Here is a 14,383-nt window from a genome sequence, read left to right as displayed (position 1 = left end):
TCATCCCGGCCCCCCCACCCCCGACAGGCAGCGCCGCGACAGTGGCGTTGGCAGCGCGTTCGAGGCTCAGGAGAGCTGGGAACGGCTGTCCGACAGCGGGAAGGGGGGCCCGGAGGAGCCGGGGGACAGCCCTCCTCTGCGGCACCGCCCCCGGGGCCCTCCGCCGCCCGCCCTCTTCGGGGACCAGCCAGACCTCACCTGCCTGATCGACACCAACTTCTCGGCGCAGCCTAGGCTCTTGGAACCCGCGCAGCCCGAACCCCGGCACCGGGCCGGCTGCAGCCGTGCTCGTGACGGCCCGGGCTATGACTTCAGCCGCCTGGTGCAGCGCGTGTACCAGGAGGATGGCTTGGCGCCGGGGCCCGCGCCAGCCCTGCGCCCGCCCTCCCCTGGGCCCGGGCCGCCCCTGACCCCCGAGGAGGAGGGGGTCTGTCCTCCCGAGAAGGGCTCCCCGTCCCTGGCCTGGGCTCCCAGCGCAGACGGCTCCATCTGGAGCTTGGAGCTGCAGGGCAGCCTTATCGTGGTGGGGCGGAGCAGCGGCCGCCTGGAGGTGGGCAGGGACCCCGGGAGTGGGCAGAGGGCAGTCCCCACGCGGCTTTGAGGGCCTCCCCGGCCCACAGGTGCTCACCGCCTCTGGGCCTGCAGGTGTGGGACGCCATCGAGGGCACGCTGCGCTGCAGCAGTGAGGAGGTGTCCTCGGGTATCACTGCCCTCGTCTTCCTAGACAAGAGGTGAGAGCACTGGGCTGCTTGCCCTGTCCCTAGATGTTCCCTTCCTCGTCCCTTCCCGGTACTCAGCCCCACATCTGTGAACGGGGGGTGAACCACACAGCGGGAGGTGACCACTAAAGCCCTCAGAGTAGGCCCTTGACCACTGTGACAGCATGCAAGAGGGAAACCGGAGTTTTCTTTCCCCCATTAGCCTATCACTGCTGACCTGATCCGGTCTTGGCTGCATTTTCAGTGGCAGAAAAATGCTTTTTCAGCAGAATTTTTGTGTGAAAACTTCCCTTCCTGGTTGGTGCTGGACACCTCCCTCGCCTCCTTCCTTGGCATGCCTGTTGGCTGTGGGTGCTCCCTGGACTCCACCTGCTCACACTGCCTGCGGGCCCGGCCACCAGAGCTCTTGCTCCCTGTTCCGGGCTGATAAACCCAGGTCTCGCTGCGACCAGATGCCTCCTCAGCACTTCACCTGTCCGTCCGTGCTGGCCCTGCCCTCCGGGGTCCCTGACATCTAAGCTAGAGCTGGAGCCTTTTTCTTCTCAGGGCCAGGGCACCCATTGCCCTTAGCGCTCAGGTTCTGGTGGCTGCTGTTGTTATTTTTGCCCCGCTAGGCTGTGCTTGCCAAGGTCATGGCTGATACCCTCCCCTCCAGCCTGGCCAAGTTCTTTGGGTCCCTTCACACTTGTAAATTCTTCCCCGCTGTTTGTTTCATCAGGTTTAGGGAAGGCCCCCAGGTCTCAGCCGAGCCCTCTGACACGATACTTTTGCAGGCTTTGGCTCAGGCCCTTCAAAGTCAGGGCTTGTAGGCCTTTTGCTAGAGTAAGATTTTAGTTTTTTTTTTTTACTTTTTTTTTTAAGTTTATTTTTGAGAGCGACAGAGACCCAGAGCTCGAGCAGGGGAGGGGCAGAGAGAGAGGGAGACAGAATCTGAAGGAGGCTGCAGACTCTGAGCTGTCAGCATGGGACTCAGACGCTCAACCAAGTGAGCCGCCCCTATTTTGTTTTTTAAAAATTTTTAATACTTATTTTTGAGAGACAGCAAATAGGGGAGGGGCAGAGGGAGAGGCTGACAGAGAACCCGATGAAGGAGCTGCAACCCACAAACCAGGAGATCATGACCTGAGCCAAAGTAATGCTCAACCAACTGAGCAAGATTTTTTTTTATTTTTGAGACAGAGCATGAGCAGGGGAGGGACAGAGAGCTGGGGAGACACAGAATCTGAAGCGGGCTCCAGGCTCTGAGCTGTCAGCCCAGAGCTCGACGCGGGGCTCGAACTCACTAGCTGTGAGATCGTGACCTGAGCTGAAGTCGGACGCTCAACCAAGATTTTAAACTCCTGGAGTTGAAAATCCAACCCCTGGAGTAAGATTTTAAACTCCACTCACTTTGAGGTTTTGGGGCCACTGGGCAAATGCCCCCACCTCTGCTTAGGAATTCCTGGGCTGTGAAGAAAATCTTTTCTTTGTGAAAAAGGAAGTAGAGTGGGTGGTACTTGGACTGAAGCTGCTTTAAGAGGGGACGCCCAACAGTACCGCCTGTGGCTCCGACACACAGCCTCCCCTTGGGGCTGATTTCCCCTCCTCAGAAGCCCCTCCGTGAGCTCCAGGCCGTGGAGGGGAGCCCCACCCAGCACGTGCTTGTTTTTTTAACTTCCAGTCTCACATGATGTTCTCCAGGTACCACCTCACACACTACCCCTCGTGACTACCCTGTAAGGTGGGCAGTTGTCCCCGTTTCACAGATGAAGAGACTGAGACACAGAACAGAATTGTAACCTGGGTCCCTCGGCTTCAGCATGTTCCCCAGCCCCTGCACTTGCCTCTTGGCCACGGTCCCTACGTCTGGTGGAGTTGACCTGGCGGGTGCCCACGGTGCTCGGCCCCGGACCTGGGCGTTCTGAGGGAGAGCCATCAGCAGCCACTCTTTTCCAGGATCGTGGCTGCCCGGCTCAACGGTTCCCTCGATTTCTTCTCCTTGGAGACCGGCACTGCCCTCAGCCCCCTGCAGTTCCGAGGTCAGAGGGCCCAGGCTGGGTGGCTGAGTGCGTGCACCTGGCGGGCGGAGTGTGGTGGCTGCCTGCACGGTGTCTTCTCGGAGATCCCTTACTGGGCCTGTCGTCCTCAGGGCGGAGCAGTTCCCCCGCATCCCCTGTGTACAGCAGCAGTGACACGGTAACGTGTCGCCTGACCCACACCGTGCCCTGTGCACACCAGAAACCCATCACGGCCCTGAAGGCAGCAGCTGGGCGCCTCGTGACTGGGAGTCAAGACCACACGCTGAGAGTGAGTCGGCTCCATCTCTTGGGTGCCGAGTGGCCTGCCACAGGTGATGGGGGGGCATTCGGGGGTCAGCCAGGGAGGGGATGCGGGAGGGACTTCCTGGCCCACGTGTAATTGGGAAAACGCCAGAGGTCAGAACCTGATGCCCGTCCCTGCCCCAGGTGTTCCGTCTGGAGGACTCGTGTTGCCTCTTCACCCTGCAGGGCCACTCGGGGGCCATCACAACTGTGTACATTGATCAGGTGAGGGGGCCGTGTGTGGGGTGCAGGGATACAAAGCCGTGGGTTTTGTTTCTGACTCTCAGCAGCTGGCCCTCAGAACCTTCTGGGAAGCAGTGAGGATCTCTACTCCCAGGGCACCGGGACACCCTTGGGTCCAAAGGTGTTCCACCGGTGACCCGGCTCCCTTGGGCCTATTCCTTTAGACCATGGTGCTGGCCAGTGGAGGACAAGATGGGGCCATCTGCCTGTGGGATGTACTGACTGGCAGCCGGGTCAGCCACATGTTCGCTCACCGTGGGGATGTCACCTCCCTCACCTGCACCACCTCCTGCGTCATCAGTAGTGGTCTGGATGACCTCATCAGCATCTGGGACCGTAGCACAGGCATCAAGCTCTATTCCATTCAGCAGGTGGGCACATTGGGGGGCCACAGGACTGTTGGTATTGTAGAGAGGGATTCGAGACACTGAGTTATCCTGTCTTTGCCTCTAGGACCTGGGCTGTGGAGCAAGCTTGGGTGTCATCTCTGACAACTTGCTGGTGACTGGCGGCCAGGGCTGTGTCTCCTTTTGGGACCTAAACTACGGGGACCTGTTACAGACTGTCTACCTGGGGAAGAACAGTGAGGCCCAGCCCACCCGCCAGATCCTGGTGCTGGACAATGCCGCCATCGTCTGCAACTTTGGCAGCGAGCTCAGCCTGGTATATGTACCCTCCGTGCTGGAGAAGCTGGACTGAGGCAGGGTGGAGGGGGCGGGAGCTGCGGTGCAGAGTGGAGTCTTCTGGAAGCTGCCTCTAGAACTGTTCTGCCTCGTTGACTGTAATATTAAAGGTTTTTTTGGTTTTTTTTTTAAATCCCATCTGTCACGGGCCTTTCAAACCACTTGCATCTTCCCCTCGAGCTGCTCCATCACTTCTGCGGGCCCTCCGTGTGCCTGAACCCCAGCACTTAGTCACATGCTTCTGAGAGCTGCTCCAGGCAGGAGCTGTACACGACTGTAGAGGGGTGGTTACAGGGTGGAGCAGTCCAGCAAGCCAGTGCTGCAGGCCGCCTTTCTTAACCTTTCCGAGGTGTGGACACCAGGGGAGACCCCACTGTCGTCGTCCCACCTGTCCACATCCAAGCTTGCTAAGAGGTTCCGGCTCCCTCTCTAAGGCAGCAGTGGGCAGACACTGGCCGCAGAACGGGTTGGTCGATTACTTTAATAGCAAAGAGCTGAAAAATGTCAGGTCCCACAAAGGAGAACTTGACCCAAGGGCCGCGATACATCTCAACCCCACAGGGGTGCGGGCTGGGCCAGGTAGGGCTGAAGGCAGTGGCAATGGGAGAGGCCAGGCCCACCTGAGAGGCCCTGCTAGGCATGGGCAGACCGGCGTGGGAGATGATGTGGCGGAAAAACCGGGTAGGCAAAGCCTGTTCAGGTCTTGTTGAGCGTCCAGAGCGGATCCAGAAGGCTAAGGGGGTCATCGGTGGGCCTGGCAGCCCGCAGACCCTGCCCGTTATGGGCCTGCAGAAAGTTCTGCTTGCTCATCCGCTGCTTTCCTCGCAAGGAGCTGTCCAGGGAGAAGGCCTCCGGAGTTAGGGAGGCCAACAGCTCCAGGGAGGAAGAGGGGGGCCCCAGGCTGGGAGGCGCAGGTGCTGGCTGTTCCTCCTCAGGCTGGGGGACCTCGGGCAGCGGTGAAGAGAGAGGGGGTGGGGAGGAGGAGGGGAGCTGGGCAGACTCCGGGAGGCTGGCTGGAGGCAGGCCTGGGGGCTCTACAGGGGCAGGGAGGCCGGCAGCCGGAGAATCCAGGCCCCCGGCAGGCCGAATGCTGAGCTTGGCGATGGTGGCCTGGATGGAGCTGATGGGCACGTCTCCACCGAGAACCAGGTCCTGGGAGTCCTGAGGAAGGTGATTCTGTGGAGACAGAAGCACGTGAAAAGGAGTCCACGGGGCTGCGGCCGGCCCGGCCGCCCCCAGGGGCGCCTTCCTCACCTTCTGACTGCTGCCTGTGCCGGCCGGAGCCCTGCCCGGAGGGGGCACACCGTGGCGCTGCAGCACTTGCTCCACGTGTCTCACCACCGCCTCGTGGCAGAACCTGAGGTGCAGCTGCAGCGGTGCCCCCGGCCCGGTCAGCTAGGCGGGGCCTCGTCACCCCCCCGGGGCAGGCCCCCCGCCCCGTCCAGCGCCCGCCGGCCCAGCCCCTTACTTTCTCCTGCAGCATGTGTTTCCTCTGCTGCCGCATGCGCCGCACCAGCCGGGGCAGCTCGGGGATCCCGTTGCCGGCCTCCACCTCCTGCACAGCCGCGTAGAGCAGCGCAAAGGCCCCCGTCCGGCCCACCCCGGAGCTGCGGCGGGAAGGGGGCGTGAGGCCGGGGCCGGAGGACCCCCGCGGGCAAGTGCCCGCTCCCGCTCCGTGCCTTACCTGCAGTGCACGATGACCGGCGTGTGCAGGGGCCGCTGATGCAGGTAGTGCGCGTGCACCTCCTGGATGAAGCGCAGCAAGTTGCTGGGGCTGTCAGGCAGGCCTCTGCGGGGGTGGGGGCAGGACCCGTGAGCCGGAGGGGGACCCCATCCGACGCCCCGACCGTCCCCACCCCGGGGCAGCAGACGCACAACTCGGGCCACGTGGGGAAGTGGAGGTGCACGAGCGAGCGCTTGAGGCTCTGGTCGCGGAACTGCAGGCTCAGCACGCGCTCCACGTGGGTCTCGGTGGCGCGGACGCTGCTCAGCGCCAGGCTCAGGGCACCGTGCACCATGGGCTGGCCCCTCTCAGTGGGGAAATAGCGTGCCACCTTTTGCTGAGAGAAAACAGATGAGACAGTTAGGGCTCTTTGCAGGGTCCTTCTTGGGCACGCCCCGCCCCCTCTTACCTTCTCCGCCACCCCTCCCTCCCCCCTTACCTTCTCCATCTCAGCCTCAGACACCAGCATGACAATGACCGACACCTTCTGCTCGTGCACCATGAGCCAGAAGTCAGCCGCCGTGCCGGGCAGTGGTGCCTGGGTGGCCACCAAGGGCGGGCAGTACGGCGAGAGCCCCTCCACGCGGCTGGCGTTGATGTAGTCATCCTTGCCCGAGCGCAGCACCACGCGGTTACTGTCATAGGGCATGACGTCCTGGTGCCGGTTCTTCAGCGAGTAGCAGCGCGCGATGGCGATGGACCGGCCCCGGGCGTCCTGTTCCTGTGCTTCCTGCAGCTCTCGCCACACGGCGTCCAGAGCCCCTGCGTCGCCCAGCTGGCCCCTGAAGGCCTCCAGCTCCTGCTGCAACTGCTGCAGCCTCTCGGGGCGCTCGTAGGGGTCCCGCTCAATCAGCCGCAGGGCCTGTGGCCGGCGGCCCTCAGCCGCGTCCACCTTCATAGGCTGCAGCAGGGGCTGCCCGCCCCCGGGAGGCTGTGTGCCCCCGTGCTGACTCTCAGGGCTGGAGGAGAGCAGGTCTGCGGTCGCGGTGCCCCGGCGCGCGCATGGGGGCGGCTCTGCTGCGGGGGGCTGAGGAGGTACTGGGCCAGGCCCTGGTGACGGGGCCGGAGAAGGCACCAGGTGGGGGTTGGGCGTGGGCTGGCCAGCAGGTGAGGGACCTCGAATGGAGAGAGGGGCTGCCTGGGGGCCCAGAGGCCGGGAGGAAGGGGCAGGACCATATGCCAAGGTGGGATGGGGAGACTGAGGTGGCCCAGGGCTGGGGAAGGGCAGAGCCCCTGAATGGGGGGGCAGAGGGTCCTGAGAGGGGCCCGGGTAGAGCTGTGTGTGCAGGGGCGGCGTTGGCTGTCCCAGGACACCAGGCTGAGGGGTAAAGGGATAGGGAGGCTGGGGGGGCTGGGAGGGCTGGAGGGGTACCCGCCCTGGAGCCTGGGGTGGGAAGAGGTTCGGATGCTGGAGTGGAAGGGGCTGCTGGGGCCCAAATGGTACTCCTGTGGGATGAGGCTGGGGCTGGGGCCCCACCCTCGGGGCTGGAAAACCTGGGGGAATCCCAGGAGGAAAGTGGTGCTGGGCAGGGGGAGCTGTGAGGGGTTGCTTGGTCCCCAGAGGGTAGGTGTAGGGTGCAGGGAGCAGTTGTGGCTGCGGTGGGGACACCGGGAAGCAGGGCTGGGGAGGAGCAGGGCTAGGGTTTGGCCGTGGTGCCGTGTGGCTAGAGATGGGGGCCTGGATGCTATCTACCGTGGTGGTGGCTGGCCGAACCCCCATGGCCAACTCGGGGCCCGAAAACTGGGGAGGTGGGGCTGAGGGTAGGCCTGCCACCGGTGGGGGTGGCCCTACCCCCGCATAGGGGCCGCTCACCACGCCGTGCTGTGGGGAGGATCGGGGCACGAGGCCCAGCTCCGGTGTGTAGGCAGGGGCCGGGTAGAGGGCAGGTCCGGGGGCCATGGCCATTGCAGGGTGTCCCGGGGCCTGGGGGACCCTGGGTGGCAATACCTGGGTGTGGCCCGAGTAGGTACCAGGAGGTAAGGGTCCTGAGAGATAGTGGGGTCCCGGGCCTGCAACACTGGGGAAGGGGCCGGGAGGAAAGTGGAAAGGGGCGGCGGCTCCCAAGTAGGTGTCGGGTGGCCGCGGACCGGCCACCACGTCTGGAGGCAGGCTGCGCAGCTCTTCAGGCAGGTCTCCGGTCTCTACCGCCTCTCCTTCCTCCCTCCGGGGCAGCAGCGGCTTCGGGGCTGTGGGCCGTGGGGGTGGCTTCTTCTTCAGCTCCCTGTAGACGAGGTGAGGAAGTCATGGAGCCAGACCCCTGTCGGCCTAGCCTGGGGTGTGGGGCCGCACCCACCTGTCCAGGAGCTGCTGGCGGGCAGCCTCTCGGGCCTGGCAGGTGGACTGGGCCCGTTCCAAGAGGGCAGCCACCTTGCTCTCCAGGTCGGCATAGAAGTCCTTGCCCTCCTGGGACTTTTTCATCAGGTCCTCGTAGGCTTCACAGGAGGCCACCAGGGTCTGCAGTGTGGACTTCCACCTGGGGGGCAGAAGGGCCAGCACGAGGTGAGCAGCTTAGGCCACGCCCCGGGCGGGAGGCTGGGCGAGAAAGAGCAGGGGGCCGGACACTGACTTTTGGTCCAGGTCACTGAGCACCCGCCGCACGGCCGCGTACTGCACGTTGGCCTCCGTCAGCGCCCGCAGCACGTTGTCCTGGGCGGCCAGGTTCTGCTCCAGGTACACCCTCAGCTGGTCATACTTCTTCAGCTGCTCCTCGAACAGCTTCTGCGGGAAGGAGGCGGAGGACAGACACTCAGGGCCTCGCCGCTTACAGGCGGAGCCCAGGGACACCCCCTGCTCACCCACCCACCTTTATCTCCGAGTGGTCCGTGGTCACCAGTGACGCGGTGATGTCATCCTTCTGGATAAGCTCACGCAGCTGCTGCTCCAGGGACACGCGCTGGTCCCGCATCTCCTGCACCTTGGCCAGGATGCGCTTCAGATTCTGCAGCACGGCCTTGTCCTCTGGGAGCAGCGGTGGTCGTGAGGCCGGAGCCTCCAGCCCTGCCTCCCTTGCCCTGGGGAGGGGAGGGACTCACCTGGGGTGAGGGCTGGCGTGGGCAGGGCAGCCCGGACCTGGTCCAGCGGCCCGCTGAGCAGGCGCAGGTTACCGACGTGCAGATTCATGGCACGGTGCAGCTCGCTGTTGGTGAAGGAGGCCTTCTCGTGGACCTCCATGTACTTGGCCCAGTCTCGCCTCACCTCGGCCAGCTCCGCCTTGGAGCCGGCCCCTCCCGCCAGGCTGGCCCCGGCCTGGCCCAGGGTCTCCTGCAACTTCTGCTCAAGCAGCTCATCCTCCTCCAGCAGCTCCCTGATGTCCTTCAGGGAGGCCTCCACATCCGTGAACACACCTGACAGCACTAGGGGGTGGCGGGGGAGGGGGGGGGGCGCAGTTCCTGAGGTAGGCACACTAGGCGCCCGTTTGTGTCCATCCCCAGGGAGACAGAACCGCCCACTCAGTCAAGGGCCCGTGTGTGACCCAGTGCTCGCCGAGCAGGGCACACAGGGCGCAGGGATCCACGGAGGGATGGAGGTGGGCGCTCGTGCCTAGTGCTCAGAAGTCTAACCTCCGTCCTCGGGGAACAGAGGACACGGAGGCGGCCACTACAGGTGACCTCCACCACCCACCTGTTTCTCCCCACTTGCTCACCCTGCATGGACTGGACAAGGTTCCTGACGGTGTCGGGCCGGACACTGAGAGCGGCACACTTTTCCATAAGCTGGGGCGGGATGTGGCTGTACGCATCAAGGTTGTCCACGGTCTCCGGATCCAACTGCATCGAATCCATGAACTGGCTGTGGGGGCAAGAGGACCAGGTGGGTGTTGACCTAACTTCTCACTCCTCTCCCGAGAGCGAGCCCCACCACTGAAACTGGGTCTGAGGTCCTAGCAAAGGGCAAGTTCGCATCCTGACTCTACCACTGGAGGTCTTGACCTGGCCCCACAGAACAGACCCGGGGCATTGGTGAAGAAAATGCGACAGAGGGACACTGTCCTCCCAAGACCTGTGACTTTCACCCTCTAAATCCAGCACCCGAGACCACGGGCAGGAAAAGCAGTGCTAGGAAACCTGGTGCAAGAGGACATTCGTTATTCCTTTCCCTGCTGCAGGCAGCACTGGGGACCCCACAGACATCTGCTGTGTCACCTCCGGCCCCACACTCACTCCAGGACTTCATTCTTGTCCTCAATCTTGGCCATCATCTCCCGAAGCAGCTTGGCCTTCTCCTCACTGCAGAAGTGACAGAGCAGTTGTTGGAAACCTATGTCCTGAGACATCCCAACCCCACGTGTGCTAAGAACGGGGCCGGCCCCTCCTGCCCACCTGTACAGTGACGACGCTTCGTGGGCAGCCATGGGTACCAGTTTGGCAAAGATGTCAGGGCCCGTAACGGCCGGGTCTGTGGGGTTCACTGGTAAGGGCTTTACCAAGGGGGCACCTGGGAGGGAGAGGAACAACTGGAGACCAAGTCCACACAAGCGGAGTCTGCCTCTGTTCTGTCCTCCCGTCTTCACCCCCTACCCCCAGCCTCAGCCTCGGCTCAGCTCCAGACCTTTCACGGGCTGCAGGGTGTCCAGTACTGGGACAGCCTCGTGGTAGATGAAGTCATTGTCCTTTTTGGCAGAATTGTACCTGGGGTCAGAAGGGGAAGTGGGGAGTCCAGCAATCAGCAGGGATCCAGGACCTAGCCTCCCAGGGGGCCCACTATTCTCAGGTACATGATGCGGGCAAAGGGCCAAGACCCTTCCCAACAAGTAGGAACCGGGGCCACCACCGGCCCCACAGACTCACTTTCCCCCAATGACATCCATAGTGAAGCGAAGCGCATCTTGCACAGTGTCAGGCTGGCCCTGTAGGACAGGGAAGGTGGGGGGGACGGGGAGTGGGGAGGACACTCAGCACCAAGTCAAGCCAGCGTCAGGACAAGCCTCAGCCCCACCATGTACTCTCAGGGCTCTGAGGGGCAGCCATGCTCTTCCTCAGCTTTACCTTGGCTAACTTGATGGCTTCATTAAGCTTGTCCAGGGCACTCTGGAAGTATGCGACCTGTACGGGGCAGCAGGCAGAGCCCGGTCCATCCTTCCCTCCTCCTGCCACCCCATTAAGCCCTGCCCGGCCATCGGGTGACCCATTAGAAGACCAGAAGCTGAGGAAGCAGCCAGGCACCAGCCCAGCCAACAGCTCAGTGTCACCCCCTGCCCCACCTCCTCAGGCCTCTTGGGATCAGGGTGAAAACAGATGGGACAACATAAAAGAAACACCAGGCCTACAGCCAGCGGTGGCCAAGGATGTGGGGGTGAGGGACGGCCAGGACAACCTCTCCTACTCGGTAAGGGAAGTTTCCCCTCTAGCACCCCCTAGGCTGGACTTAGTCCTAACCCCCTGCCGTGGCTCACTCACCCGCTCCCCGAACTTCTGCTGCTCCTCAGCCTGCTTCCCCATGTGCAGCTGGCGAGAGAGAAGAAACGCCACCACTTACTTCCCAGCTGTGGCAGCCCCACCCCCGGCCCATCCCCCCTCCCCCAGTGGTCACAGTGCTCGCACATGAGCCACAGCTGCAAAGTAGTAGATCTTCATCTGTACGAGCTTCTTCCAGTCCTTCTGGATCCGGCCCAGCAGCGAGGCGGTGTCAGGGTTCTCCAAGGCCCGGCATGCCTCCTTGTAGTAATCCACCACCTGGGAGCCAGGATGGGGCCGTGAGTGGGGGTCAGGAGTGAACTAAAGGCCTGCTCTCAGTCCCTTGAGGGCCACCACCCACCCCCGTCCCTACCTGTGCGCTGATGCGGGCCACCAGAAAGCTCTTCCTGTTGTCCAACATTGACTTCTCCAGAAGGCACTCCTGAGCCTGGCCCTGGACCAACGAATGCAGGTGCGTTCGCTTGTTTACCCGGAGATCTTACCCTTCCCATCAGGGGGACCACAGAGGGATTCCCCTCCCCTGTCCTCGCTCCTCCAACCTCCCCTACTCCAAGAAGCGCTGCCCCGCTCTGATCCACCAGGGCTCAAAAGCTCAAAGCCAAGGCCCCACTGCCATCTGCACAGGGCCTGGTCTAGGAGCCGGCACCAGCCGTCCCCATCCCCGGATTCAACCGGGCCCCAACAAGGGCACCTCCTCACCAGCATGAGGTTGACATTGAGAGTGAGGATCTGGCGGCTCATGTCAACGCTGTAGGCATGAGGGAAGTGCTCGCGCAGGTAGGCAAAGGCGCCTGCCGCGCACTGGAAGTGAGTGCAGGAGACCTTCATGCCCTGGGAGGGGAAGAGGCGGAGGATGGCCAGAGGCAGAGCCAGACAGCTGCCCGTGTCCACTCCCGCAGGACAGGACGCAAACTCTGGGGGTGAAGGATGCTCAGCACCCCTCCTGGGTTATGTCCTCTGTCCCACCCACTGCCCCTCCCCTCCTCACCTCCTCAGACACCCGCTTGTCCATGGCCCCCAACATGGAGTGCAGTGCCCCTGGGGAGTCAGAGAACATGGTGTCAGGGCTGGCCCGGGGCCGCTCCCCAGGCTGCCCACACCTTTGTCAAGTGTAAGGCAGAGGGGGCAGTGTTGTCACTCACAGTCAGGAAAACAGGGATCTGAAAACTGGGGCTGCTGGCCCAAGGACACACTCAGAAGTCCAGCCTGGCCCCTCAGTTTGCTGCTCTACACCAGACAGAGGTGTGGGTGTCGGAAGGAGGAGCTCCCATCCATAGCCCCTAGCCTACAGGTCCAGTCTTGAAGCCCCAGGGGTGCCTACACAGGACTCTGGGGCTCCCCAGGTGCCTCCCCTGAGCCACACTAAGGCCAAGTCATCAGGGCTAGCTGAGACCAACCAGAAGCCAAGGCAGTGCTGTCCAGTCTATGAAGACAGGTCGCTACTCCTGGCCAGAGCACACAGCAGCAACACCATGTGGCAGCCAGCCCAATGGAGCTTCTCCCCAGCAGGTGGCTGCCCACGGCCCAGAAAAGAGGTGCTGGCAGAGCTATGGGGGAGGCAGTGAAGGGGTCAGAATCCGGGGACCTTCTGTCCATGAGCACACTGCCTTTGTGACTTTCTGCTGAGCTGAGATCCTAGGTTGGCGGGCCTGGGAGGTAGGGACATGGAGAAGGGGTTAGGCAGCTCACCGAGGTTGTAGAGAATGCAGGCCTGCTCATACTTGATGTCCTCATGGGCCACAGACTTGCCAGAGAAGATCTCGGTCCTGCAGACAGGCCACCCCCATCATCTTAAGGGAAGGAGCTGGCCGGGACCTTGAGGCCAGGTGATGGGACCAGCTACCCCACTGCAGGTCAGAGGGAGGCCTGGGGAGACCACACCAAGCCACTCCCCATCCTCGGCAGCAAGGAAGGGGACGGGAAGGAGAGTAAAGGGAAGGGACACCCCCACCATCCAAACACCCTGGGCTGCCCAGGCACCCTCCAGTCTCCCCCCAGCCCTGCCTGCCAGCTCTTACCAGGTGACAGGAACAGCGGCCTCTTGGCCCGAGCCCATGGGGACCCGACTCTGCAGGTAGTGGAGCTGGCCTAGGTACTTGCGGAGGACACTGCAGCCCTCAAAGTCCCGTGGGACACGGACCGCATTCTGGGGGGCAGATGGGAGAAGCAGGCCTGCCATCATTTGGGGTAGAGTACAGGCAGGTCTGTCTGCCCACAGATGCCCAAGAAACATACATCTGAGCTAGGAGACTGCACACTCCAAGGGATGCAAAGAAAGCCCACAGCTAAACCTGTAGTTGTTCAACACCCATCCCACCAGCCAGGGCTGGCTGGCTGGCTCAGTCCCACCTTTCTGGAAGGCAGTTTTAAAACATACATTAAAAATGTTAATGTACGATGTGTCTGGGTGGCTCAGTTAAGCATCTGACTTCAACTCGGGTCATGATCCCAGGGTTTGTGAGTTCCAGCCCCACATCAGGCTGTCTGCTGTCAGCTCGGAGCCTGCTTCAGATCCTCTGTGCCCCGCCACCCCTAGCCTCTCTCTGCCCCTCCCCGCTGCTCTCAAAAAAAATAAATACTAGGAAAAAAACATTAAAGTACTTAATGCTGACCCACAGTTCTGTATCTAAAACCTACAGTAAAAGATACCCAGTAAAGCAAATGCGTGGATGAACACACAGGGTATTTATCACAGTATTATTAACAGGGCCAAATACTGGATGCCACCAAAATTTCCATTAAAGAGGACTGTTTAAATAAATTATGTCACATCTACCCACAAAAGAGAATACTCTACAGCCACAAAGGCTGAAGACAAGAGTCTCTATTATGTTTAGATGTTTATGACATATTTATCGTTGGGGGAAAAAAAAGTAACAGATGAGCAGTATGATTTCATTTATGTAAAATTACGTAGATAATGAGAGCCAACTAGGTATATACACAAAGACAAAAGATTCTAGAAGGTTATACACCAAAATGTTACATGATTACCACTGGGTCTAAGTAATTTATCCTATTCTCTATATACATAGAGATATGTATTTAATACTCTATTTTTTATATTGAATACTTTTACTCTTTATAAAAAACAAAACTTTTCCCATTTTGGGGAAACAAAACAAAGCAGACAAAACCTGTGCTCAAAGAGAAGAGTAGACAACATACTCTCCAAGAAGCAAGTGCCCAACACAAAAAAGGGCTGGGCCGGAGGCACTGTGCATGCCCTCGCCCCCCAGCTGGGTGAACCAGCCCCCCCACCCCCGGACTCCAGGGCACAGCTGGCCAGCATCACCTGCT

The 14,383-nt window shown here is 61.4% G+C and overlaps 2 protein-coding genes across 4 annotated transcripts in view; one reads left to right on the top strand and one right to left on the bottom strand.

Moving 5' to 3' along the window:
* SCAP (SREBF chaperone) overlaps positions 1–4,078 on the top strand; it is a 72,970-nt gene extending 68,892 nt beyond the window's left edge. For both annotated transcript variants that reach the window (XM_049642590.1, XM_049642589.1), the window contains exons 17-23: positions 28–550; positions 646–731; positions 2,655–2,737; positions 2,848–3,005; positions 3,164–3,244; positions 3,427–3,633; positions 3,716–4,078. In XM_049642590.1, the coding sequence (XP_049498547.1) occupies positions 28–550; positions 646–731; positions 2,655–2,737; positions 2,848–3,005; positions 3,164–3,244; positions 3,427–3,633; positions 3,716–3,961 (1,384 nt within the window). In that variant the 3' untranslated portion in view covers positions 3,962–4,078. The remainder of the gene's footprint in view (positions 1–27; positions 551–645; positions 732–2,654; positions 2,738–2,847; positions 3,006–3,163; positions 3,245–3,426; positions 3,634–3,715) is intronic.
* A 332-nt stretch (positions 4,079–4,410) lies between these two features.
* Positions 4,411–14,383, bottom strand: part of PTPN23 (protein tyrosine phosphatase non-receptor type 23) — a 35,697-nt gene continuing 25,724 nt past the window's right edge. For both annotated transcript variants that reach the window (XM_049642587.1, XM_049642588.1), the window contains 23 exons: positions 13,102–13,229; positions 12,773–12,849; positions 12,072–12,121; positions 11,783–11,914; positions 11,436–11,516; positions 11,210–11,341; positions 11,066–11,113; positions 10,655–10,711; positions 10,457–10,515; positions 10,218–10,297; positions 9,989–10,103; positions 9,830–9,895; positions 9,313–9,458; positions 8,702–9,022; positions 8,473–8,627; positions 8,236–8,387; positions 7,963–8,142; positions 6,108–7,890; positions 5,821–6,005; positions 5,630–5,734; positions 5,414–5,552; positions 5,200–5,313; positions 4,411–5,121 (listed from right to left, as the gene is read on the bottom strand). In XM_049642587.1, the coding sequence (XP_049498544.1) occupies positions 4,642–5,121; positions 5,200–5,313; positions 5,414–5,552; positions 5,630–5,734; positions 5,821–6,005; positions 6,108–7,890; positions 7,963–8,142; positions 8,236–8,387; positions 8,473–8,627; positions 8,702–9,022; positions 9,313–9,458; positions 9,830–9,895; positions 9,989–10,103; positions 10,218–10,297; positions 10,457–10,515; positions 10,655–10,711; positions 11,066–11,113; positions 11,210–11,341; positions 11,436–11,516; positions 11,783–11,914; positions 12,072–12,121; positions 12,773–12,849; positions 13,102–13,229 (4,785 nt within the window). In that variant the 3' untranslated portion in view covers positions 4,411–4,641. The remainder of the gene's footprint in view (positions 5,122–5,199; positions 5,314–5,413; positions 5,553–5,629; positions 5,735–5,820; positions 6,006–6,107; positions 7,891–7,962; positions 8,143–8,235; positions 8,388–8,472; positions 8,628–8,701; positions 9,023–9,312; positions 9,459–9,829; positions 9,896–9,988; positions 10,104–10,217; positions 10,298–10,456; positions 10,516–10,654; positions 10,712–11,065; positions 11,114–11,209; positions 11,342–11,435; positions 11,517–11,782; positions 11,915–12,071; positions 12,122–12,772; positions 12,850–13,101; positions 13,230–14,383) is intronic.

The sequence above is a fragment of the Panthera uncia genome, chromosome A2, assembly GCF_023721935.1.
Source record: "Panthera uncia isolate 11264 chromosome A2, Puncia_PCG_1.0, whole genome shotgun sequence".
NCBI classification, from domain to species: Eukaryota; Metazoa; Chordata; class Mammalia; order Carnivora; family Felidae; genus Panthera; species Panthera uncia.
The sequence above is the reverse complement of the archived record's forward strand: the minus strand, read 5'-3'. Positions and strand labels throughout refer to the sequence as shown.